This window comes from Artemia sp. Qi Xiang Cuo, chromosome 4 (assembly GCF_049724085.1).
Source record: "Artemia sp. Qi Xiang Cuo chromosome 4, ASM4972408v1, whole genome shotgun sequence".
NCBI lineage: Eukaryota > Metazoa > Arthropoda > Branchiopoda > Anostraca > Artemiidae > Artemia > Artemia sp. Qi Xiang Cuo.
The window spans coordinates 5,158,058-5,182,555 of NC_142797.1; the positions used below are offsets into that span (position 1 = coordinate 5,158,058).

The 24,498-nt window shown below is 36.0% G+C and overlaps 1 protein-coding gene across 1 annotated transcript in view; it reads left to right on the forward strand.

Annotated features, from left to right (window-relative positions):
- The window catches only part of LOC148952705 (uncharacterized), a 120,079-nt gene that overhangs the window by 61,285 nt on the left and 34,296 nt on the right, over window positions 1–24,498 (forward strand). The window contains exons 4-10 of the mRNA XM_089088050.1: window positions 1,227–1,427; window positions 4,745–4,963; window positions 8,460–8,545; window positions 14,042–14,351; window positions 16,627–16,848; window positions 18,361–18,572; window positions 23,584–24,301. Coding sequence (XP_088944176.1) covers window positions 1,227–1,427; window positions 4,745–4,963; window positions 8,460–8,545; window positions 14,042–14,351; window positions 16,627–16,848; window positions 18,361–18,572; window positions 23,584–24,301 — 1,968 coding nt within the window. The remainder of the gene's footprint in view (window positions 1–1,226; window positions 1,428–4,744; window positions 4,964–8,459; window positions 8,546–14,041; window positions 14,352–16,626; window positions 16,849–18,360; window positions 18,573–23,583; window positions 24,302–24,498) is intronic.

Here is a 24,498-nt window from a genome sequence, read left to right on the forward strand (position 1 = left end):
TAATATGTTTTATTTTCTTAATATCTCCTGTTTGGATCAATTAGAAGAAGCTGAAACTGATAATACTGAAAAATTCTAAGTATGCATCAATAAGTGGGTCAGGTAGATGAACGTTCTAGATGTTCGTTTCGGAAATTACTGTTTATTACCGTTTATTTATTGGTTAAGCCAAGTAGTATAAGTTACCTGCGAATCTAGGAATTAATTCCCTTAAAATGATCTCTGAACTTCCAAAATGACTCTGAATGATAACTTAATATTAATTCTGAACTCTTTAAATTCTCAAATGAACCCATTTTGATGGTCTACTGCCCTGCGCATCTAAGGCACATACAGAAAAAAGAAAACATAATCTTGGCAAAGGTTATGGTCTTCTGGTGCGTCTTTATATCTGGTTTTTATCTACGACTGCTCTTCTAAGCCTGAAATGTGTATCTCAAGAAACAAATTTTCTAAGGAGATTTCGAAGCCATGTACATGTACTGCTTTTGATAGTGTATTATTCTTTTAATATTTTGGGATGATTTCAATGAGTTGTCTATAACTTTTCCGTGGGTGCAAAAAGGTTTTGGCTTAGTTCTAAACTGCTATGAAGAAGAGAGGCGACTTTGTTTTTCTCGTTTATTGTAATATTTTAAGTAATTAAGTATACCACCAGCATGGGCGTAGGCAGCATATTGTCTAGGGGGGGGGGCAGTCGATAGTGTGATGGAGTTTTATCAACTGCTTTTTCCAAACCATCTACTTTTTCAGCCATATCTAATGTAACTTTGAAGGTCTAGGGGGGCAGCCGCCCCCTCCCTCCCTACGCCCATGACCACCAGAGATGTATCTAGGAATCCATTAGAAGGATAGAGAGAGATAATTGATAAAGTAAAGAAAAAGATAAACAATGCCAAATAAATAACAGAATTAGGAAATTATAATGGAAAAACTACTAACAATCTCGTTACGGTTATCTGTCAGTACTTCTATGCCAGAGTTGTCATGTAAAGACAGTCACCAATTTCCTTGACTCTCCTTTTACAAAAGCAGTATTTCAAAATTGATTACAACGATTGTTGCAGAAAAAAAAGAGAAAGTTTAGGAATTTTAGGAGAAAGAAAAATTCATCATCTCTTGCTTCTGTGGATAATTAATCACTTCTAGTCAGGAACGAATCCCAAGCTTCCTTCCAGTAAATTAAAAAAAAAAAAACACTCTTTAAAAAGGTTGAACAATTTCAGGTGAGACTTGAAAATGATCCGACGAGTCGCATGATTGCCAATGCTCTTGGTGAATTTGATGTTGTCAAGTCGTCTATACTTAAGGGAGAGGCTGGCCTTATCGGAGTTGATAAAATGCCGGGTACTCCTGCTCCATCCAGGTTCCAGGATGAGGATATTGACACAGCGTTGCCAAGAGTCATGCCAACTCCCGAAAAAGCGGTAAGAATAGCCTACATATGCTAGTGTGGTTGGTGTATCTTTTTGATTCGTGAACATTATTGCAAAGCCTCTTAGAAAGTCTGATATTTAGCTTCTTCATTAAATAAGATTAACATTTAACAATCATTTCCTCAATTTTTCTTAGAATATACCATTTGACAGCTTTTCTGTTTTCTGGAAATAATATTCTCCAAAAATACAAAAAAGGAAAAGCGCCACAAGCGTAAAAGAAAAAAAAACAAAACAAGTTATCTGATTTTAATGCAACGTGTATTTGTATGACGTGGTATGTCCAAAAATATTTCTAGTTAAGGTAATGAAAATCCCTTTTAGAACTTTTTTATTTCTATGAGTAATATTTTTTTTCGTATTTCTGGCGAGCTAATTGCTCTTGCAAAATTTGCAAATTATTCAGCCTTCTTTCTTCTTTTTTCTACTTCAAAGAGGTTGCTTATTATTATTAACTACAAAAAGTTTTTTTTTAAACCGACCCAACCAATCAGATATTTTAAATTTTCGGCTCTCCATTCGTCATTGGTGATGCTCCTTGTTATCGGTTCGTGTCATAGACGTAGCTGGAGGAGGAGTGGGTCAGGGTGGCCAGCACCCTCAAAGATTTTATGACTATTTCCTTGTTTTTTCTTTCCAATGAATAAGGTTCAATGTGGGATCATTGGACTTTGAACATTTTTTTTTTCAATGAGACAAGAACGGTTTAAACTCTTGACTGCTAGTACTGGCTTGAAAATCAACATGTTGAGCAAGAAATAAAACCCTCTTAAAATCTTTACCTTTATTTCCTTACGTCATTCAATTATTCCTGATTGTGTTCACTGGTTATCTCAGCTTATTTTTGTATAATTCTTTTTGTGGTCTAGATTTTTTCAGTCCATTTACCCGTCTAACTGGCCGTAGTTCAAACATTAAGCTGTACAAAAAATGTGGTTTTATCCCGCTTTCTAGAGCTATAATGTGGGGAAGTTTGAGAAACCTAGGACACATTCTGTGGATGAAGGATGACAGATTGCCAAAGATCACCCTTTTAGGCCAACCATCTAGGGCCGAACGAAAAGCAGGTTGTCCCCGAATTGGATGGGTGAAGGTCGTAAGGAAGTATTTAATGGAAATAGGAAGGAAATAAGTGAATGGCTTGGTGTTGCAGTGAGTTCTTGGTAGTAGTAGCTGTAATAGTATTGTTAATTGTTCAAATTTCTCTAACTATATTTTCCGTTGGATTTTTTCGGCAATCTTTCATGGTGCCAGGCCGCTAAATATTTAGGGCCTGGTATGGAACTAATCACGTTTTACCTAGGCTTTCCCTATAGAATTGTGTTTGGAAATTCCCTATAAAAGAATTCATATGGAGGTCATTCCAGACTGAACGGATACAATCGCAGTTTGCGAAACGTTTAAGCTTTCTTTAAAGTTTATTCAAAGTTTTAACTCGGTTTAATTTTGAATATATTCACCTATGTTATCATCGCTTTTGAGGAGTTCAGCGCTTCTAGCGCATACTCTCACTCTTCTATTTTGCCACCGTCGTCATGAATTTCCGAATATTTGTAGTTTTTTTTTTACTTTACCGGAAGAAATTAAATTAAATATCTGCAAATTAAATGTAGGGGGAAAAACCCCGAAAAAACGAGACAATATTTAATTCGATATGACATTTGACATTGAAGAAGAAGAAGAAGAATGAATGAATGTCTCAAAACAAAGAAATGAATCTGGAAATGACAAACGGTTTTATGGTTGGTAAAGAAAACGAAGGGAACAAAAATCCAACGAATATTTCGCCCTTATAGGACAAGTTGCCTTCAGCGTAAAAAAAAGAAGAAAAGCAAAAAAAAAAATCCCACTAGGATCTAAAACTAAAATAATATAAATAAAAAATAAATATAAAATTAAAACAGACTTGTCTCAGACGGAGGAAGAGTAGGGTTGCCCTGTTGTTTCTCCCTTTGAGAACAGCTTAGCAAACGGTTTATGTTAATCATCTCAAGTGTAAAGACGTCGGGTATGACTTTTAAGCTTAATGGTAACTTCATAAAAAATCCTGGCACATGAACGGTGCTTTATCGTATAAAATAAGATTCTTTGAATTTCACAGCTTGAAGAACAAGGCCCTTGTGAATATGAGAGTAAGACGTCTGGACAATCAAACTCTCTTGTCAATATAAAAGTCTCTGATAAAAGAATACTATACTGGACGAATCACTAGAATCTAGTCTGTCTGTTATTTCGAAATCCTCATATTATTTTTGTAATTATTTTACATTTATGGTTTCTAGTAACCTTGACATACAAAGTGAGAACATTCTATCTTTCGTGGTTTTGAATGACTACCCGCTCATTGTTTTTCAGTGGTCAAATCAGCAGTAAAATTGAAACTCAATCTTATTTTTTCAGTTTTTATTACCTTAGTTGGTAACTACAATTGATTCTCATTTTTGAATTTCTTTTTGGTACCTGTTAAGAATCAGGTAAACACGCGGGAAAGACTGCATCGAAATCTCAAAGATGCTTAATGAAAAACAGGTTTTCGCTGCATAGTGAGGTAATGCTCATTTAGTAACAAAGGTTCAAACTTTAGCTTTTTGGGGTTGAAGGGGCAAAAAAAGGTACCTAGGTTAGGTTGCGTATTTAATATATGCTATGTTTTAACCCCCCCCCCCAATGTGCAAATATATTGCCCAAATTTTTTTCTGAGCTATTATATTTTCATCCTATTTTGAATCTTGTGGTACTGTCTAAGAACCGATTCAAGACTGGTAGATTAGCGTTTATTTTAAAAGAGGAATTTTAAAAGAATACATCAAATACTTATGTTGCGTTCTCAGTCAATGTCATACTGTCTCTGAATAGAAAAGTGCTATGAAAAACGAAAAACGGATTGAGATCAATTTCCACGTCCAAGTCTGGTACAACTGGTCCATGCTCCAGCACGTTCCTACAACATAAACATTGATGAGATTTTACAAAAGGAATCAGGTACATATCGGTAAAAGAAGAAAATAGCCACTCAGCCTCAATACAACCTCTTAATCCCCCCCTCACCCCAGCTCAAGTCCGACCCGGCTAACGGGCTGAGCTGCTACGTTGTGCCGCGGCATATAGCCTATATTCAATGCAGTCTATAATTTCAATGGAAAAGAAAGCACATTGGTAAAAACAAACTTGTACCTATATCAAAAAAAAAAATTAATATAAAAATACCACTTGAAAAATATTCATTAATTGTTCTAGCTCTGGATCCTCGTGATCAAACCCTAAGGGTTTGAGTTGTTTTTTTACTTATTTTTATTTTTGTTTTTCAGCCTTCTGAATTGTTTGCAACTCCTCAGAAAAGAGCTCCGCCTCGTTATCCTGTTGTATCAAGTCAAAAGAGTAGCATTCAACAGCAACCCCCGGTGAGACCAACTCCTACAAAACCACCACTTCCAACGTCTCGTCAGTTTCAGCCACCTCCGAATGCTCACCCAGTATGGGGGCTGCAGGCAGAAACACCCAGTCGGGAGTTAGATGAAATTTTTAGGGTATAGCCTTTCTTGACGGATTTACACTTTCTGTTCTAGTTTTTGCTAATGAAGAATTAGTGTGTCAAATCAAAATTTGACGCTGTTGTAATTCGTAAAAGGGAATTTTCAAAGTTCGCGCGCATGCGCTGCGAATTCTTGCGTAGAATAGGCATCTCTCCATCCAGCTGTTATTTGAGTTGAAAATTTTTAAGTTTAACTGTATGCGAAAGTTTGCAACGCCTGCGATGAATTTTTGCAAAGATAGTGTTGTTTTAGTAACTAATGCGAAAGTTGCATTGTGATTGCGAATTTGCATTTGGTGGGGACTAAGCCTAACTATTTATGCACACTATCCATAAGATGTCATGCTACATTTAGTGCAAAATTTGTAGCTTCAATTAGAGTTGAAAATGTATGTAAAAAGAGAAAAAAGTAGAATAAAGACAAGATAAAAGTCGTGATGTATTGATTGCTAAAATTGGCGGTAAAGACTTGCTGGAACCCTATGCAAATTTTTTATCAAACTTTTTCAAAAACAAGCTTAAGTCTGTAAACCTAAGGAACAAACTTTGTACACTAATAACTAGTTAATAACTCAAACAAAAGTTTTCTCTTTTGAGATACGTTTTGACATAATTTCTCAAGACTGTATTTTTAAATCTGCGTTTTTGTGATATTGCAGATGATAAAGCCTCACCTGCAGACTAGCAACTACGGTTCATACCTCCCTTCATGTCGGGAAGCCTTTGCCAGTGGAGAAAAAACAAATTAAACTGAATTATGTAAATAAAAAATAAAAGATAAACAAATTCGAAAACAAATTACGAAATATTCGGGATTTTTATTATTTATAGTTTTTTTTTGTCCACTGTCTTGTTTTAAAATAGTGCCAAGGCAGTTTCCAGGGGGATGGGGGTGGTGGTTTGACTCACCCAGGGAATATTTCGGGAATATTTGACCCACCCACACCCTGAAATGCTTGTCCGACTCGTAAAAACGTAACAAAAATGAATAAAACTAATTTTTGATGCGTTTTTTAAAAGTTTTTGTACCTCCACCCCGAAAAAAATCCTGGATACGGCCCTGAATAATGCACCCATTTTTTCTATATCTTCATTTGTATTATTTTGTAAATGTAAAGGTAGTGTGGTCTAAGAAATTACTCAATATTAATGGCAACCATTAGACTTGGTAAACTAGTCCATTGATGAGCAATGGTAAAATTTTTTTAATGTACTGTGTTAACATTTTGAAAAACTCTGATTTGACGGTGTCACGTACAATGTTAAATTCCAAATTTTAAGAATGGGGGGGGGGGCAGAGAATTCTGATGACTTTTTGCTCTTTAGATTTTCGATGTATGCTACACCTATGGCGTTTCCCTTGTGACTGCGTGTCACAAGTTTGCTGTCAGTGGAATGTAGATTAAAGATCCTCTTACGTGTACTCGTTTGCAGTAAACATCTGGCTCTATTATGAAAAAGTAGGTGACGATTTGCCCCGCCTTCAACGGAGCTTGTTACAATTAGTTGCACCAAGTTGTTGGTGAAGCGTAATTATTGTAAAACCAAAAGATTAAAATCGAAGAACGACAAGCTTTACCAATAGGGGTATCTGGGGATTATAAACCAAAATTTAATAAAATATAAATTCCATTGGACAAAAAAACTTTTACAACATAAAGTAAATATATCATCAAGAACTATTTGACTCATAAAATTTTAACAAAATTACAAACACCATCAAGCATTTGACTTTTTTCCAAGCTTCGTGATTGTTTGTTTTCAGAAACTGAGAAACCTGTGGTGATGCAGAGGGTTTGACCTTAGCTTGGCAATACGGGACCCAGGGACGCAATACGGGACGTTAGACGCAATATGTTTGACGTATTGAGTTTACGTATTGCAATTGACGTATACGTTTGACGTATTGAGATCAGAGCCGGCTGTAGCAACACACTTCTGGGCCAACACAGGGTACTTGGTAGTCAAGCGTCGTTAATCTGGTTACTTACTTTAAACAATGAGAGTAGAGACTTATAACTGAACTGATTTTGCCTTATTACTGCACTGATGAATCCTAAGAAATGCCAAATTATTTTCTCTGTAAGAGAACTGAGTTTAGTTTATTGAGCTCTGAAGCGTAATAAGAAAGTATTTAATTGTAATAAATTTCGATCAGTACTATGGAGCGTAGTTCAATAATTAAGATTGCCTATTGAGAGCTAACAATTGCAAAAATCAACTGTAATAAGCTTATTGAACGTGGAGTTGGTTAACATACGGACTTTCTAATGCGAATGAGCTAGACTAGAGAGCGATTGACTTCTTATTATTTACCAAAACATATCAAATTAGTTGATAAACAAGATTTTTCCGGCTTCTTTAAAAACCAGCTACTTCTTCTGCTAAAAACTTATCGGAACATTAAGCCCCCCTAAGGTCAAACAGCTTTCTCCGTCTCCACCTCTGTTTCTCTCTTTACCACCAAGTTCCAACCTCTTTAAATATGTCTTCAGATCTCTTTCCAGCCTATTCTCGGACCTGCTCCTTTTCCTGTAGCCCCAGGTGAATGGCTAAAAACCCTGATTTTTAACCATTTATCTCCCAGCAATAAAATAGTTTCGGGCAAAAACGCTTTCAAGCTACGAATATATATGGGAAATGATATCAGATACTTATGTCTGGAAATTCCGCTGACTTAATTCCATTATAATCTTGTCCGCCGGCAAGTTCATTGAGATATATAATTTTGAATTTAGTATTGTTTTCTTTTGCGAAACTCTGTCGTAACTGAGACTTGGCAAACTATTATCTTTTTTCAAAAGGTTTGGTCATGCGCAGTAACACAAATATTGACGAAAGAGTTCTTTTCGAACTTTGCGAATGTATATTATCTAGCGTAAGATTAAAGAATACATAATGGCATAATTTGAGGAAAACAACACAAAAAGAATTAAAGACATACATCAGCACAAAGAACTTGATTGTAAAATAATTAAATTGTCTGCAATCAGGTACGTACACAGGTATTGGTTCCTCGGGGGGGGGGGGACTAAGATTTTGGAATGGAGGAAGGGGGAAATGATAACTTTAAAAATAAAATCGTCAAAATAGGTGTATTATCAGAAAAAATAAGATGTTTACAAATCTTATATATATATATATATATATATATATATATATATATATATATATATATATATATATATTATATATATATATATATATATATATATATATATATATATATATATATATATATATATATATATATATATATATATATATATATATATATATATATATATATATATATATATATATATATATATATATATATATATATATATATATATATATATATATAAATAAAATGCCTACATCAAGGTTATGAACTTTGTTCAGTTTTCAACTTATTAGGGGAAAATTGTTTTGTTTATGTGTTGACTAGCTTTATTTTAATAATGAGGGTATTCTTAATCTGAGGATAATTTTCAGATTTGATATTTTAGGACATGTCGGCTCCCAGTCCGATTGCTTCACTGGCTCCTACTCCTGCTCGGTCTGAGCGAACTCCACATTTACAGGAGGCACCTAGGTAAGCATCAAACTATATCAGATTTTTTTTTGCAATGATAAATATAAAGACATTGCGGAGATATACGCAAATCATGGGCATAAAGAGGGAAGATAATACCACTAGAAATTATTTTAAGACAGTGAAATTTAGACGAATATTTCGGCTCCATATTTAAGAGTATTCAGTAAAGCAAACAAACCCCATTGAGTACCTATGCTTGAGACCTATCAAATCTTAAATGATATTTAGTCAGCTTTGGAATCGTCTTCTTTGTTTTCTTTCCATCTCTTTCTGTGTCAATTTAGCTCCGCCCTCTCAATGCTTCGCCTTTGATCCCAGAGTCTTGTCAAGTCCATATTAGGGTAATTTGATTTCCGTTGGATGGTAGTCTGTTTAATGATTTATAGAATTCCACCTCAATTTTTTCGTGCTCTTAATATTCTCAAAGCCGTAAAGGATTCTTGCTCATCAAGGATATTACCTTAGATCCGCCTGTGCCTCCTAAGGCATCCAGGGCATCAAGGACGAGCCGCCAATCTTCCCTCATCTTCGCTGCTGCAGTGATGTCCTCCCATTCTGGTAAAACGGAGGTGTGCAGGTTTCGTAGATCTCTGGTAGATCCGGCTTAGTGTTTTTCTGGGTCTTCCCCGGCTGCGAGTTCCTGGTGGTTGTCAGTGTAAAGCGGCTTTTAGGAGTCTATGGTCATCCATACATAGGACTTGGTCCAAATATCTCCACCTTCTGACTCTGATGATGTCGGTTATTAGAGGTTATTACGTATTTCACGGATTGACTGGTTTGTCACCTTCTGTGTCCAGTGGATGTATAATATTCTATTAAGATACGAGTTTTCAAAAGCTAAGGCTCTTCTCTCTTGTTCTGGATTCGGATGCTATGTTTCTGCTGTGTAGAGTAGTATTGACATAACATTGCTGTTGTAAAGGCGTAGCTTCAGGCGCAGAGAAAATCTCTGAGATCTCCATACTTGACGTAGTTTGTTAAAGGCTCCATTTGCCTGTCCTATTGTGGTGATTATTTCTTTCACTTTCGAGCTGGTGTTCTCAATGATACTTCCCAGATTAAAAAAAAAAAACAAGTTTTTTTAACTGAAAGTAAGAAGCGACATTAAAACTTAAAACGAACAGAAATTATTCCGTATATGAAAGGGGCTGTCCCCTCCTCAACGCCTCGCTCTTTACGCTAAAGTTTTTTATTGTTTAAAAAAAAATAGAGTTGTAAGAAAGTCAAACTTTAGCGTAAAGAGCGAGGCGTTGAGGAGGGGACAGCCCCTTTCATATACGAATAATTTCTGTTCGTTTTAAGTTTTAATGTCGCTTCTTACTTTCAGTTAAAAAAACTTGTTTTTTTTTATTTAATTTTTGAACGTTTTTGAATAAATGCAGGTTTTGATCTTGGCTCACCGTACATGAATAATTAAAACACAATTTTCATATTAATTTACTTTTATTTGGCTAAATAGCTTTCTCGAAACTTGTTTAATTTTATTTACGAACGTTTTTATTAGTAATAAATATACGTAACTTACGAATTAACTTATGTAACGAACTTCTATATTCATAGATTTTCAATACGTATATTAGGGGGTTCGCCCCCTAGTCAATACCTTGCTCTTTAAGCGAAAGTTCGAATTTTGTTCCAATTCTTTAAAAATGACCGCTCAATCACAAAGGCCGTTAATTAGAATAAACAGCTCTTATGAAAGTACTAAAATATCTTTGGCTTAAAGAGCGAAGTATTGACTAGGGGGTGAACCCAATCATATATGTAATATTTTCTGTTCGTTTAAAGTTTTGATGCTGCTGCTGTTGCTGTTGAAAAACTTGATTTTTTATATTTAATTTCTGATCTTTTTTTGAATAATGCTGGGAAGTCCGGCGTCCCCTTCATAGCAATGTCCCTTCCCCCATGAAAACTTCCTTCATGGAAAGATCCTTCCAAATAACCCCCGAACCACCCCCCCCCACTACCCCTGAAAACGTCTGTATACTTCCCAATAACCAATACTATATGTTAACATTGGGTAAAGTTCATAAGTTTCTGCCCTCCCCTCGGAAATTTCGGGGTATTAAGTTATCCTAAAAGACATACTTATAATATTTTCGAACATGCTGAGCAAAATGGTTATCTCAAAATTTTTATCGGGTGACTTTGGGAAAAAAATGAGCGTGGGAGGGGGCCTAGTTGCCCTCCATTTTTTCGGTCACTTAAAAAGAGCACTAGAACTTTGAATTTCCATTCTAATGAGCTCTTCCACTGTTTTATAGGACCACTGGGTTAATATTATCCGCCGTGGGAAACAAAAACAAATAAACACGTATCCGTGATTTACCTTCTGACAAAAATGTGGAAGTCCACATTTTTGCAGATAGGAGCTCCTAACCATTGCACTAGAGTTCTCGGATCCTTTGACTATGATTGGGGGCTGTTAATCAAGGTTCAGTTATTTTTTAGGGCTACTTCCCACTTTCTTCAAAAATCAACCAAATTTTTTCAGGTACGTAACTTTTCATAATAATGACTAAACACGATGAAACTTATATATTTAAAATCTGAATTAATGCCTGATTCTTTTGATGTATCTATTGGTATCAAAATACCGTTTCTAGAGTTTTGGTTACCATTGAGCCGGGTCACTCCTTACTTACAGTTCGTTACCACGAACTGTTTGATATTTGAACTGGACAACTTGCTCATCATTTTGGTCACCTCATTTAATGGACAGAGAAGAGTCACTAGTCGCCATGCATTTGGTTTTCTGAGCATTCACACGTAGGCCAAGATGGTTTGCCTTCACCGTGATCTCGTCAAGTAATTCTTGAAGCTGCTTTTTGCTTTACTCGAGCAATGTTAAGTCGTCTGCGAAGTCAAATTATTGACCTGGACTTCAGGGCTCAACCTGATGCCTTCTGTCCCTGTATTCCGCAGGATGTAATCAACCATTATTACAAAAAGTTATGGTGATCGAACACATCCCTGTTTTACTCATGACAAAATCAAGGATTTAGATTTCCCTTTTTCTACTTTCTATTTACATCAGTCTCTCAGATGTCAGTTCTATTCCAAACATTTTGGCCTGGAGGACTAGCAAATCCATCTAGGTGATAACTTGCTATCTTTTCATTCAGTCTGGGTGTATTCTGGTAAATATAATAGATATTCTTATATTCCAATCCCTGATTTCTATAAGTTTGTAAACCATTTGCATTATAGATTAATTTATTATTTTGGTGAAGCAGGGCTAATTCCTGCTCCAGTTCGTCTCGTTCCTTTATGACAATTTGAAATTGCTCAGTAATTTAATTCAAGGAAATTTACCGGTGAATCAAGGAGTTGGGGGGGGGATTAAGAGGTTGTACTGAGGCTTTACAAACAGGACAATGTTTTTCTTGGACATCTGCACCTCCCCACTCCCAAGCAGTACTGAGTTATCGGTGTGCACATGGCACACTGTGATTTGCACATGGATGTGCACATGGCACATCTTCCATTTCATAGGTGTTGTCGTAGCTGAGTCTTTTGATCATCAATCTGCAGCCTGAAATCACTTTTTATAGCTTCTTCTACCATTATTTATAGGCTGAGGCTAATTTTGTTAGCCTATTCATTCGTCCCCGAATGGGGTAGAAGAAGTCGTAAGAAAGGATTAAAAGGAAATTGAAGCTCGGGAGAGATTAAAGAGGGAAGCTTTGGATCGATTGGGATGGAGGAGTGGACTCAGCTGTGTTGGCCTCAGGGGCCTTGATGCTTCAGTGAGTTTTTGGTAGTAGTAGTAGTAGTAAAGCGTTATGTGGTTCATATCTTGAGTCATACTGACCCAGACCACTAAACCTTGTGACAGAGTTGGTTGAATTACCGTCCTACAATCATGTGTGACGCTATTCCCAGTTTACCCCACTATTCTTTACCAGTGGACAAGACCGTGTTCAGAGGGGGGTTAGGGGGGTTTTGAACCCCTCCCGAAATGTTTTTTTTGCTCGTAAAAACGTAACAAAAATGGATATAAATATATTTTGTGGACGTTTCTTGAGTTTTTTGTGTTTAACCCCCCCCCCCCGAAAAAAAATCGGAGTAAAACCCCCTCCGAAAAAAAAATACTGGGTACGGCCTTGCTAGTGGGTGAGGAAAGCTATGGCTTTCGGTGCATCTCTTCGTTTCCAGCTCAACTGATGACCGAAAATGACCACAGATATATAATCTGTTTTCATATTCTTCTTATCGAAATTTTGTCGTTTTATCCTATTTTTTAGTAGACCTACTGTTTGGATATTAACAAAACATTTAAATTTATGTTTATAAACTTTTATACTCTTTATGGTATGTTTACACACTTTCAAGATTTAGTCATGTTTTTTCCTCTTTTTTTTTTTTTTTTTTTTTTTTTTTTTTACTACTTTACTGTTTTTATGATAATCAACTGAAATTTCTGTTGACATATATATATATATATATATATATATATATATATATATATATATATATATATATATATATATATATATATATATATATATATATATATATATATATATATATATATATATATATATATATATATATATATATATATGTATATATGTATATATATATATATATATATATATATATATATATATATATATATATATATATATATATATATATATATATATATATATATATATATATATATATATATATATATATATATATATATATATATATATATATATATATATATATATATATATATAATCTTTCCAAAACTCCCCTAGCCGTAACATATTTCCCCAAGCTCCCCTAACGTAAAAAAAATCGTTAGGAGTGGAAGAGTGAAGAAAAACTCTTTATTTTCACGGACTCATGGAATCCAAGTAGTATATTTTAAAAAATTGGAACTGAATTTTGTATGATGCCAATGAAGTTTTTCCGTCCAAAGCTCCAATTAGTCTGTGAGTGAGAAATGAGATTAATGTACATTTCGGGAAAACAAAACCTTTAATATTTTGATAACTAAATACGGTAGGGCAATATATACTATAATAATACTATATAGTATTATGTATACTATATACTATATATAATATATATACTGTACTAATCGATAAAGCTTGCTTTGTTTCAAGGAGTGAGCCTGTAAATCTAAATGTTACAAAAACAGACACGGCGCCTTTTGAATTACCGATTTTTACTATTTTATCCCTAATTTCTAGGAAATTAATTCGCCTTATTTTACTTTTTTCCTATGATGTATCACATACAGCTTTTAAATTAGCATAGTTAATATGCTGGGTCGATTTGACCTCCAGGTCGTCCACGGGCCCAATATATGTATGTATATATACATAATAATGCAATGAAAGTGTTCAGTAATTTAGTACAAAGAAATTTACCTGTGAATCAAGGATTGGGGGGGGGGGGATTGAGAGGTTATATTGAGGCTGAGTGGCTATTTTCTTTTTTTACCGATATGTACATGATTCCTTTTGTAAAATCTCTTCAATGTTTATGTTGTAGGAACGTGCTGGAGCATGAACCAGTTGTGTCGGACGTGGACGTGGAAATTGATCTCAATCCAAGAAGAGTACTTGGGCTGCCGATTCGTCCATTGTCACCGGTCAGGAGTATACGTATACCAAGTCCTGTTAGACCCAGGCATGAATCACCCGACCCAAGGAGATCCTTAGGGCTGAATATCCTACCCTCTCGACCTCTTTCACCGATTAGAAGCGTAAGGCAGCCAAGTCCTATTAGGGAACCCGTACGCCATGAAATTGTTCCTTATCAAGAATCTTTACCGAGGGGATCCACAAATACATCAGCTCAGGTAACTTGTTATCTAACTAACTTGGTATTAACTTCTATTCTTCCTTCTTACTCCCTTGTTTTCTACTTATTATTCTATATTAGGTAAGTTCTTATATAGGTAACTTATTATACTTATATAGTTAACTTATTATAGTAATTCATATAGTTAACTATATAACGTAACTGTATACAGGGTAGATATAGGTAAACTACATTAGGTAGGTTATTCTATATACAAGGTAACTTCTTATTTTATCTTAGATAATATTTTGTCTAATCAGACCTTTGTATATAAAGCTTTTTATTCAGTATACCACTAAAAACTCACTGCAGAACCAAGCCGCCTGAGGAAACACTGCTACGCATGCCCCTCCTCCATCACAATCTATTCAAAGCCTCAGTCTTTACATAATCCAAAGAAGTTTCCATTTAATTTCCTTACGATATCCTCGCACACCACTTGACGTGAAATAAACTATAAAAATAAAGTTATTTACTTTGTTAAAAAGAAATAAGGTTTCTACTCTCAATTCTTTCTTGCTACGACTCTTTGTGAATAACTGTCTTTATTAACTATTGATTAACTTCTATACAATTTATAGTTTATGTTATATTAATATTATGTTAATATAAATTAATGGTTGAAAATAACATTTCCTTATTAAGAGTCTTTTGGATTTATTGTTTCTTGAGAGGATTGACAAATACATCAGCCAAGGTACCTTTTTATTAATTCCTAATCTTTGGTTAAGCCCTTGTAATAAAATTTTGTGTACAAGTACAAGTCACATATCATTTAAAAATAATTAGTATTGTCTCTAAATTTCCGCCAAGGAAAAAAAAATACTTCTGCCATCTAGGACTTTTTGACAGAACTACTGATTTAACTTGAAGGAGCTTATTTGAAATTTCTGAAATAAAGGAGAGCTCATTTCTTAAGGGTTAGGCACACGTAGCTGATTTCGGGAACCGATTTCAGCGTTAGTGGACAAACGATAGCGGTAAGAAAAAATTGTTGAAAGAAAAATTTATTGCACAAAATTTTCAAAACAAAAATCATGGACACAAATAGTCAACTGGACTTTATTAATAGTTGCTTGATTGGTCTCGTCTTAGTTCTCTGTTTAGTTGTCAGCTCAGTAGTGGGGTCTTTCACCACAGATGCCTCTGTCTGACTATTTATTTGTATCCCATTTTTTTTGTGTGATGATCATGATGAAAATCAGTGCTGATTTTGTGAATCGGCACCAAAAACTAGAAAATTTTTCAAGCTCAAATCGGCGCCGATTTCTTTGAAAATCAGCGCCGATTGAAAATCAGTTCCCGATATCAGCTACGTGTGCCCAGCCCTTTATTGTTTAATATGACTTATTAGCTATACTGAATTAGATGGCGCTGTGTTCGCTGTGAGGTAGCAATGACATATTTTTTTTACTACAACAGCTTGTATCTATAAAATGATTCAGATTTTGGTATGAAATATTAGAGAAAGAATTGGAATATTTAAGCATATGGTGTTGTGCAAGATGTCTAGACATAAGTACATTTTTTTTAAAATGACATAGCGCTAAATTGAAGTTGACGGTTTTTGAAGTTGTTACCGCTATATTTTACACAGTAGTTTTAACATCAGTTTTTGAAAGTTCTGTCAAATTAGTAAAAGAATTGATTTAGATATAATTTCATGTATACGTACATAGGCCCAACTTTTGAATAGCGGATTTAGAGGGGGAGGGGTGCTTTGTAGTATGCATTTTAGGCTACATACTTTTCTGGGGCTGGGTATCTGGACAAGTATTTGAAAATTTCTCGGACCCAAATTCTTGATGCTGGGGGGGGGGGAGGGGGAATTTCCTGGTTTTCCTATGGGGTCTTAAAAGCCAATCCTAAGGGGGGGGGCTTTCCTCCCCCTATCCGCCCAGAGCAGGTATAGATACAAGCAACACAGGCCTAAGAAAAAACAAGGGGGGGGGATGGAAAGTGACGGCTTTGGAGAAGGAGAGGGTGAGACAGAACTAATGTATTAATTATTTAATTGTGATTTTTTTTGTTAATAAATTTGTATTATTAATTAAAAATGACTGATTTTGTTTATGATGAATAAGAAGGGGTAATTCAACTAGCTTTTTATAGACCATTCCATCCATGACCATCACGAATTGAGCTATTGAATTTTAATCGTATGATTTCAGCGTGGGGAATTCATATTTTTTAGTTATGCCTCAAATGTTAACTGATTTGAAAAAAAAGCAACAACAAAAAACATGAAATAAAAGGGAAGTTATTTCTTTTAGCCAATGGAAATAAGCAGTGAAGATGATGAAAGTGGTGATTCGAGCAGTGAATCTGAAGAGGATGTCCCTTCCAAGAGGGGACCTGAGTCTCCCAAAAATGTATCCGAGACGTCACCTGCTCATACGCCTAGTTGGAACCTAGGAAGCTTTATAAAAACTACTCCTTTAAATCATAGTATCAACGGCGATATGAGCGACAATGGACCACCCAGTGAACCGGGGGTAGGTCCTTACGCGCTTATTTTCTTTTTTTTTTTAGAGCTAACCGAAAATAGACTTATTCCATTTTTCGAATGTGAAAGGTATGCATTTTTTAAATCTTGAAATATGATCTTCAATGTGATTCTTAAAATGAACTGTTTAACATGAGTAACATTTTATGAAAACTATTTCCGAAAAATAAAGAAAAGATGTGGGTTTAGCCTGTCATTATTAAGTGTCAGAGAATCTGATATGCTTTTGTATTTTGATTTTTTTTTAAGGCATTTGCTTCTACTCAAATTGGATTTTAGGACGGCGTAATTATAAACACTCGAAAGGGCGCACTAGAACTTTGAATCTGCATTTGAATGAGTGTTTTTTCGATTCTTTAGGACCACTGGTTCGATATGATAGAAAAAATCGACACAAGAGCTTTTTTTAAGACTTTCTGAGCAAGAATTACTAAACAAAGAACCATGCTATCATCACTTCTACCCAAGCTCAGCAGCGATTTTAGGCCTCATAATATTTAAAGTACGTTCAAGTAAAAGTAATAAACGACGTCAAACTTGTAAGAAAAAAAATTGAGGGATTGTTTAGGGATTTTATTCATTTTAGGGATTTTATTATTTTCAGGCTGTTCTTTTTAGAGATTGATATTGATATTATACACAGGAAAGTCTTCGGCTTTCTTTCAGTTGTTGGTCTAGTAAAGAAACGAACCAAGGGGAATCAGGCAGCACAGTTCCTCCAACATGATATCATACCCCAGGGAAGCAACTTTTCAAAAGATACGTATGTTATATCATCTCCAGTCCAAAGATACATGCTTTAGAGCATATTGTGTATGAAAATGCAGCCTTGTCGAAAATTGTATTTTTTTTATGTAGAAAATTCTATGGTATTTTTTTATTTTTTTTTTTTTTTTTTTTTTAATAACAAAAAGCACTAGATATAACCATTTTCTTGTCTGCGCTGTCGGACTTGCCGTTGCATTCACAGACAGGTGTTGTAATTTGTATATTGCAATGTCTCGTAATGAATGCTATAGAAAACCATACAGTTTTAACTACCCTTTTGCAAAATTTTGTTGTTCTAGGGTTTTATGGCTATATTACATATATTATCTAAATATGTATGTATATATATATATATATACTCTCTCTCTCTCTCTCTCTCTCTCTCTCTCTCTTTCTCTCTTTCTCTCTCTCTCTCTCTCTCTCTCTCTCTCTCTCTCTCTCTCTCTCTCTCTCTCTCTCTCTCTCTCTTTATCTTTGTGTTTTCTTTCTATCTATTTTCTCAATCTTTCTCTCTTTTCTTTTGGAAGCTCACTCCAAGTGCTTACATCTTGCTATGTTAGTTTTGTAGCAATTATAGCAAGTACCCTTGTAAGTTGGACAACATTTTTAAATATTGCATTTTCTCCCTCTTTCACCTCTCTCTCCCTCTCTCTCTCTATCCCTGTCTATCCTTGTTTCTCCTCCCTCACACTAATTTCTCAGAAAATCGGTAAGGCCTAACTTTTTGTTGCAGCCATTGGATCAGCGCGATGGACCCCGATCAGTGGCTTCAATCGCACTCTCTCACAGTGACGAGGGACAGCCATTGACTCCTGCGGGACTACCCATTGGTGATCATTTAGAACCTTCGTCTCAAATAGTGGCACAGCTCACTGACGGTGAAATGATTGATATCTCTCAGGTTGTCAATCAATTTAAGGCGCGCAAAGCTGTTTCTCCCCTCGGGTAAGTTTGACTCGATTTTCTTGTGGAAATCGTGAAAATTGCTTGGGAAATTCTGTCTGAAGCTTCGTAATACTAATAGTACTTTATTGGCTGAAGTTGCAATCATTTTATTTTGCTTCACCCGCAGTTTGTGTTTAATTGTTATTAAAACCTTCTTTGGTGGAAATTTGGGAATTTCACTAGAAAAAAAATTCGGGAATTTTTTCATGCTGAATTCAAAAATGCTAACTTCTTTCAGTGCTCAAAGTTTCTGTGTATAATTTTATTGATATTTATTTGTATATAGAGAGAGATATTTATTAAGCAAAATAAACATGAGTTTTAACAGCCCCCCCCCCCCCCGAACTCTGAAGGGGTGGCAAAGATACACTAAAAATAATACAGGCCTCAATAAATTATAAAACAACTAATACAAATCGCACATCCTAATCGCCACCACAAACCTCACAGCAAAACAAATTCAACTTTACTGTTAAGATCATACCCAAGGAGGCCATAATATTATTATATTATTATTTATTATTATCGTTATGATATTGTTATTTAAATTATTATTATTAATACTATAAAATCCATCATATACCAATATATTATATAAAAATATAATTAATTAATTAACAGTATAAAAAACATTATTGTTATTACATATTATTATTACTAATATTACTACTTCTACTATTACTAACAACTCATTGCAGCACCAAGCCGCCTGAGGCCAACATAGCTATGAATGCTTCTTCTCCATCCCAATCTGTTCAAAGCCTTCCTCTTTACACCGTCCCAATAAGTTTCCATTTCCCTAAAGTCTTTCCTTACGACATCCTCCCATCCTCGGGGATGATCCACTTTTCGTTAGACTCACCGTTATTATTGTAATAACATAATTAAATATTAATATTTTTATAATATATAAACAATATAAACTACTGACAGTATGGGTTTTGTGAGCTCATTGCGGTTTTTCTTCTACGCAACCAGTAAGGCTTTTTACTCCCTAAAGTCTGCTTATGGCGCCAGTGTTATAGGATTTTATTTTTATTCTACTTCTTGTTGTGGTTGCTGGCTGCTCGCTTCCTTCTCTTTTTAGAAGAGCCTTTACTGGTAGTGTCAAGGGGTCCAACATTGTTTTCCCCGTCCTTAGAACCCCACCACCAGATAGGCAGGCAACAGTCTTTACTTAAAAGAGAGGGGAGAGTCACCCACCACTTGTCAGCCGTTAACGACATGTGGCATTTGATCCTCAGAACCGGTACTTGCAATAGAACTTCTTTCTCCCACCTTAGGATACACCTCAAGGGTCTTTTTTTACACCATGGTCGGGGCTTCATATGTATAGGGGGATTACCCCCCCCCCCTCCCTGTCTCCCGGGTATGATTTTGCAAGCCATTATTGGTCAAACACTGCGGAGGATGGCCAATGGCGGGATGGCTACTGAAATTTGCAGTAGTTGGCCACTTTTTGTGTTCACTACTCTCAGGTGTACACGAGAAGGTTGTCACCACTACCCACTTGTTCTTAGTATAGGTTAACAACTTTGAAAGATTTCTTCAAGCCAGGTTGAAGACCGTCGAAAGTGAGGTTTTGCCGACTGGCCATAGTTTTAGAAATTGTTACAATAACGAATAAACTAAAATTTTCAGCTGAAAATGCTCACTTTACCGTGAATAATGTAAACCCAGACCTGGGAAAAGTACGTCTTAGCAACCGGTAGGAGATAAATCTTAATACCGGTTGAAGTATGGCCGCTCGCGGATGGAGGGGAGAGGGGAGATGCCAAGCTGTTTGCAATCATGCTTCTAAAAAGGTTTAGACAGGTCAGAAACAGTCGAACGCGACCCAACCAAGCAGGATTCAGGTCGGGCATGGGCTGCTGTGACCAAATCTTTACCCTGCGACAGATCCTTGAACACCGGTTTCAACACAAGCAGGAAACAGTCCAAATCTTCACAGACTTCGTCGATGCTTTTGATTCGGTCAACCGTGATGCAATATGGGAAGCAATGAGAGAGGATGGTGTACCTGGGAAGATCATTAGTCTGCTCAGGTCATGCTATACTGGAACAAAGGCTCGAGTCAGAGTTGATGGCAAGCTTTCAGACCTAGTCTCGACTGCGGAGGGTGCTGCGTCCTCTCACCAACTTTGTTCAGCTTTGTCATCAACCTCAAGGTCCTGGACAAGTACAAAGGTGTTGCAGTGAGCCCGGTCTTCTCCGTCACGGATCTTGACTATGCTGACGACGTGGAAATGCTTGCTGAATCTTTTACGGAAGCCAGGCTGTGATCAATGACATGGCAGACAAGGTACTCTCGATCGAGCTCCAAATAAGTCTAGCGAAAATAAAAACTATGCGAACGGCTGGGATAGATGAAACCCCTTTCACTCTAAACGGTAGTCAAATCGAAGACGTCCAGTCGTTCAAATACCTCGGCTCAATGGTAAACCATGCTGGCGAATCATCAAGAGAGAGATCCGGAGCTGCATATCATCAGCCTGGAACGTGTTCTGTCAATTACGGAAGGGTCTCTGGAAGCGAAGCGAAATTTCAACAAGGACAAAGCTCCGAGTGTAAGAAGCTATGGTTCTTTTTGTTCTCCTTTATGGATGTGAGAAATGGTCCCTGAAAACAGCTGAAGCGTTGATCTTGGATACCTTCCACCACAAATGCCTGTGTTATATCCTGGGCATTTGCCTCCCAGATAGAATCTCTAACGACGAAGTCAGAAGAGGATGTGGGGATCGCCCGCTTGTCGCTAATATTGTTAAGCAGAGGAAACTGAGATGGTTTGGCCACACAAGGCACAGACCAGATGAACAAATAAGCAAAATTTGCTGCAAATGTTTACCACTACCGGCATGGAAGAAGAGAGCTGGAGGCCAAAGGGATTGGTGACTCGTGGCACCGGTGTTCGATCTAGAGTAATTCGGAGGGTCCATGAACTATGGTCGTCATTGGTATCATCACTGGCTGCAGATTACAGAGCCTGCCACCCTCGAGCGAAACTTCTGGAATGAGACATGTCGTTTTCGCCTGAAGGGTGCCAAGATGAGCATCGTTGCGGCTTGAACGTGCACCACGTACAAGTAAGTCAGTAAGTAATGTAAAAAGGTACTATTATCTTCTTATGTCCATAATATCAATAAGAGATTCCCGCGGCTTTAGTCAGTGTCAGATGACTGTGACAATAAAGATCTTCTATGATATTTCTTGTTTTAATCCAACCCTCCATCAACCAACTCAACAAAACTCGAACCCTTAATGCTCATCCCTTCAAACTTCAACTCTTCGATTCACGATAATTCAAAAGATATTCTATGATTTATTTTTTGAAGCTTAGGCGCCCATGCTAATCCTTCCGATTAAGCAAGTTCTATTCATTGGTTCATTCCGTTTTATTCTGTCTTATTTTGCTCTTAAGGTATTTAGATATTTCTATCTTTTCATTAATTTCTCACCTCATTCTAACCTATAGCCTCTAAATTTATAAGCTCTTTACCCAAGTAAGCAATTAGGAAATGGACCCTTTTGTTACCAAAATGGTTTTTGTTAAATTCAGCTTATCTGCTTTTCTATGATATTTTTGCTGTGCAACGTTATGTCTTAGGAGTTACTGCAGCTTAATGGAATAGTAAAACATAGCCAATCATTATTTTTGAACGTATCTAATTATTTAGTGTTGTTTTTGAGAAAATAGTTTACAAAGTCAAAAATTCTCTCAACAGTGGGCGTTCTACATAAATAAAAAGAATATGGGTCACTATTACGTTAGTAAAATATTTAACAAGAATGGTCAAAAAATTAAATCTTTGTTTTAGAAAAATATTTAGTGCAATTTAACCTGAAAAATATTTGTTTTTATAAGTTGGCAATGACAGTAATTGAGAATTCGTAATTTTCGAAATTGGTAATCTTTGTGGTAGGTGAATTTCTTGTTTATTTGAAAATTTTCTCGTTAAAGTTTTCGTATCTCACAGCGCACGAATTGTGATTTTTTTTTTTTTTTTTTTGAAGTATATGACATAAAAGATATGTAAAATTTATCTATAATACATATGTAATATAATGTAATAAATTATACTTATTTTATTTATATTATATATGTTCTTATATTACCTATGCATCTTGTATAATCGTCGTCTAAACAGAGTTGTGGCCAGGTCCTGATGTGACGGCAAATGTGATGTTTTCTAGATATAGTAATCGCTACCGTCGCAATTGTATCTACCTACAGAAAAAAGACTAGACAGCGTCTGTGATTTAGGTATTTCCATGGAAACGCTTAAGTCTAGTTTTAAGTCCCCCAGAAATGCAAAAATATTATATTACCTATGCAATTTTGAAAATGCATGTACTTTTCAACAGGTAGTTCATGGGAATTTATTTTGAGGAGGCATAAAATTGAAGGGAGGAGCCATTTTGAAGATGAAAAAAGTAGATTTAAATGGAGTAGAGTTAACTGTGGGGAAATCGTGAAATGCTTCCAATTACATTGAAAACCAAATATTATAAAGGGAGATGAATTGGAGCAATCGGCCGAGAGAGCTGAGTCTAATCTGGGGGACTTTTAAGTTTTTGTTAGACAAAAAGAAGTGTCAACATCTTTTGAAATACGGCAGCTACTATGTTGGATGCAGCAAAAGCAGCAAGGTTTCAGCACGAGACGTCATATACTTGAAACATTTTTTCCAGGATTGTTTGCCTTGTTAGAGGGGTGGTGAACTCAATTAGAGGGGGGTTTAGTTATTTTGTTTTAATCCACACTCTCTGATTTTGAATATATATATCTACATAGGTCTTATCCGTAGGTGAAAGGGTGATTTTGGAATTTTTCTTAGGAGGGGTGGGGGTCAAAAATGAAAAAAAAACATTTAAAATCTGCTGTTTTTTTCTTTTTATTGAGAGGGCTTCTTTTTTGCTAATTCTTGTCTGTCCTATCGCACTAACCCCACCCCGCCCCCAGTGAACAACCATGTTTATGAGATGTAAGCACTAATTAATAACTTTTTTCTAGCGATTCGGATTCAGATGGAAGTGAAACAAAAAAGCCATTTGCCAACTTATTGCGAGCTGTAGGTGATAAAAATAGTGAAAAGAAAACAATTCCAAAACTAAATCTCGACTCGGGTAGTGACTTAGAATCCAGAAGCAGAACTTTAACTCAAAACTCAGCACCTGTTGCTACCCTAACATCAAAAAATAACGAAAAGACAAAAACGGAAGTGATTCGACCACTCAATACGAATGAACCAAAAATGGACCAAAACAAATCAAAATCAATTTGTCAAGTGTTCCGACAAAAGGGTAAACAGACTCCGAAGCAAGAATTGGTACCCACAAGTGGCAAAGAAAACCAACAAGTGGCGAAGTGTACTGAAGAGTGGCACCAACAGAGTGTACTGACAAGTGGCAAAGAGAATGTGCCCACTCAAGTCCCTGTGATTAAGTGTAGTTTGAAGTTATTTTTAATACGTAGACTACCCACTAGTTATACAAGTACTGTTGATAAAGTTATTGATCAAGTGGCCAGAGGTAGTGAAAGAACTTCGTTAGACAAAAAAACACCTGGCTCTAATGTATGTGCCAAAAAAAGGACAAGGGACTTAAGTGCAGACACAGTGACCAGTGATAGTGAGGGTGAATCCCCTATTCACAGAAAGGAAGAGAAACGGAAACGAGTTGATGTAAAGGATGCTGTAAATGAAAAGAAAAGTCCTAACTTGCCTAGTCAGGTACTACTTTCCCTTAATACTCCTCTTCAATCATATTGTGTGTTATTTATATAGAGATAGGTTAATCTGGGGAGGGGGTGTGGTTGTTAAGTCTTTTGGTATGGGTCACATGATCGTGGTCATAGGTGCATTCAGGTCTGACCTTTGAAGGTGGGTGGATTTGAATTTGTTAGGGACTGCCATTTCTTTGAAGAGCT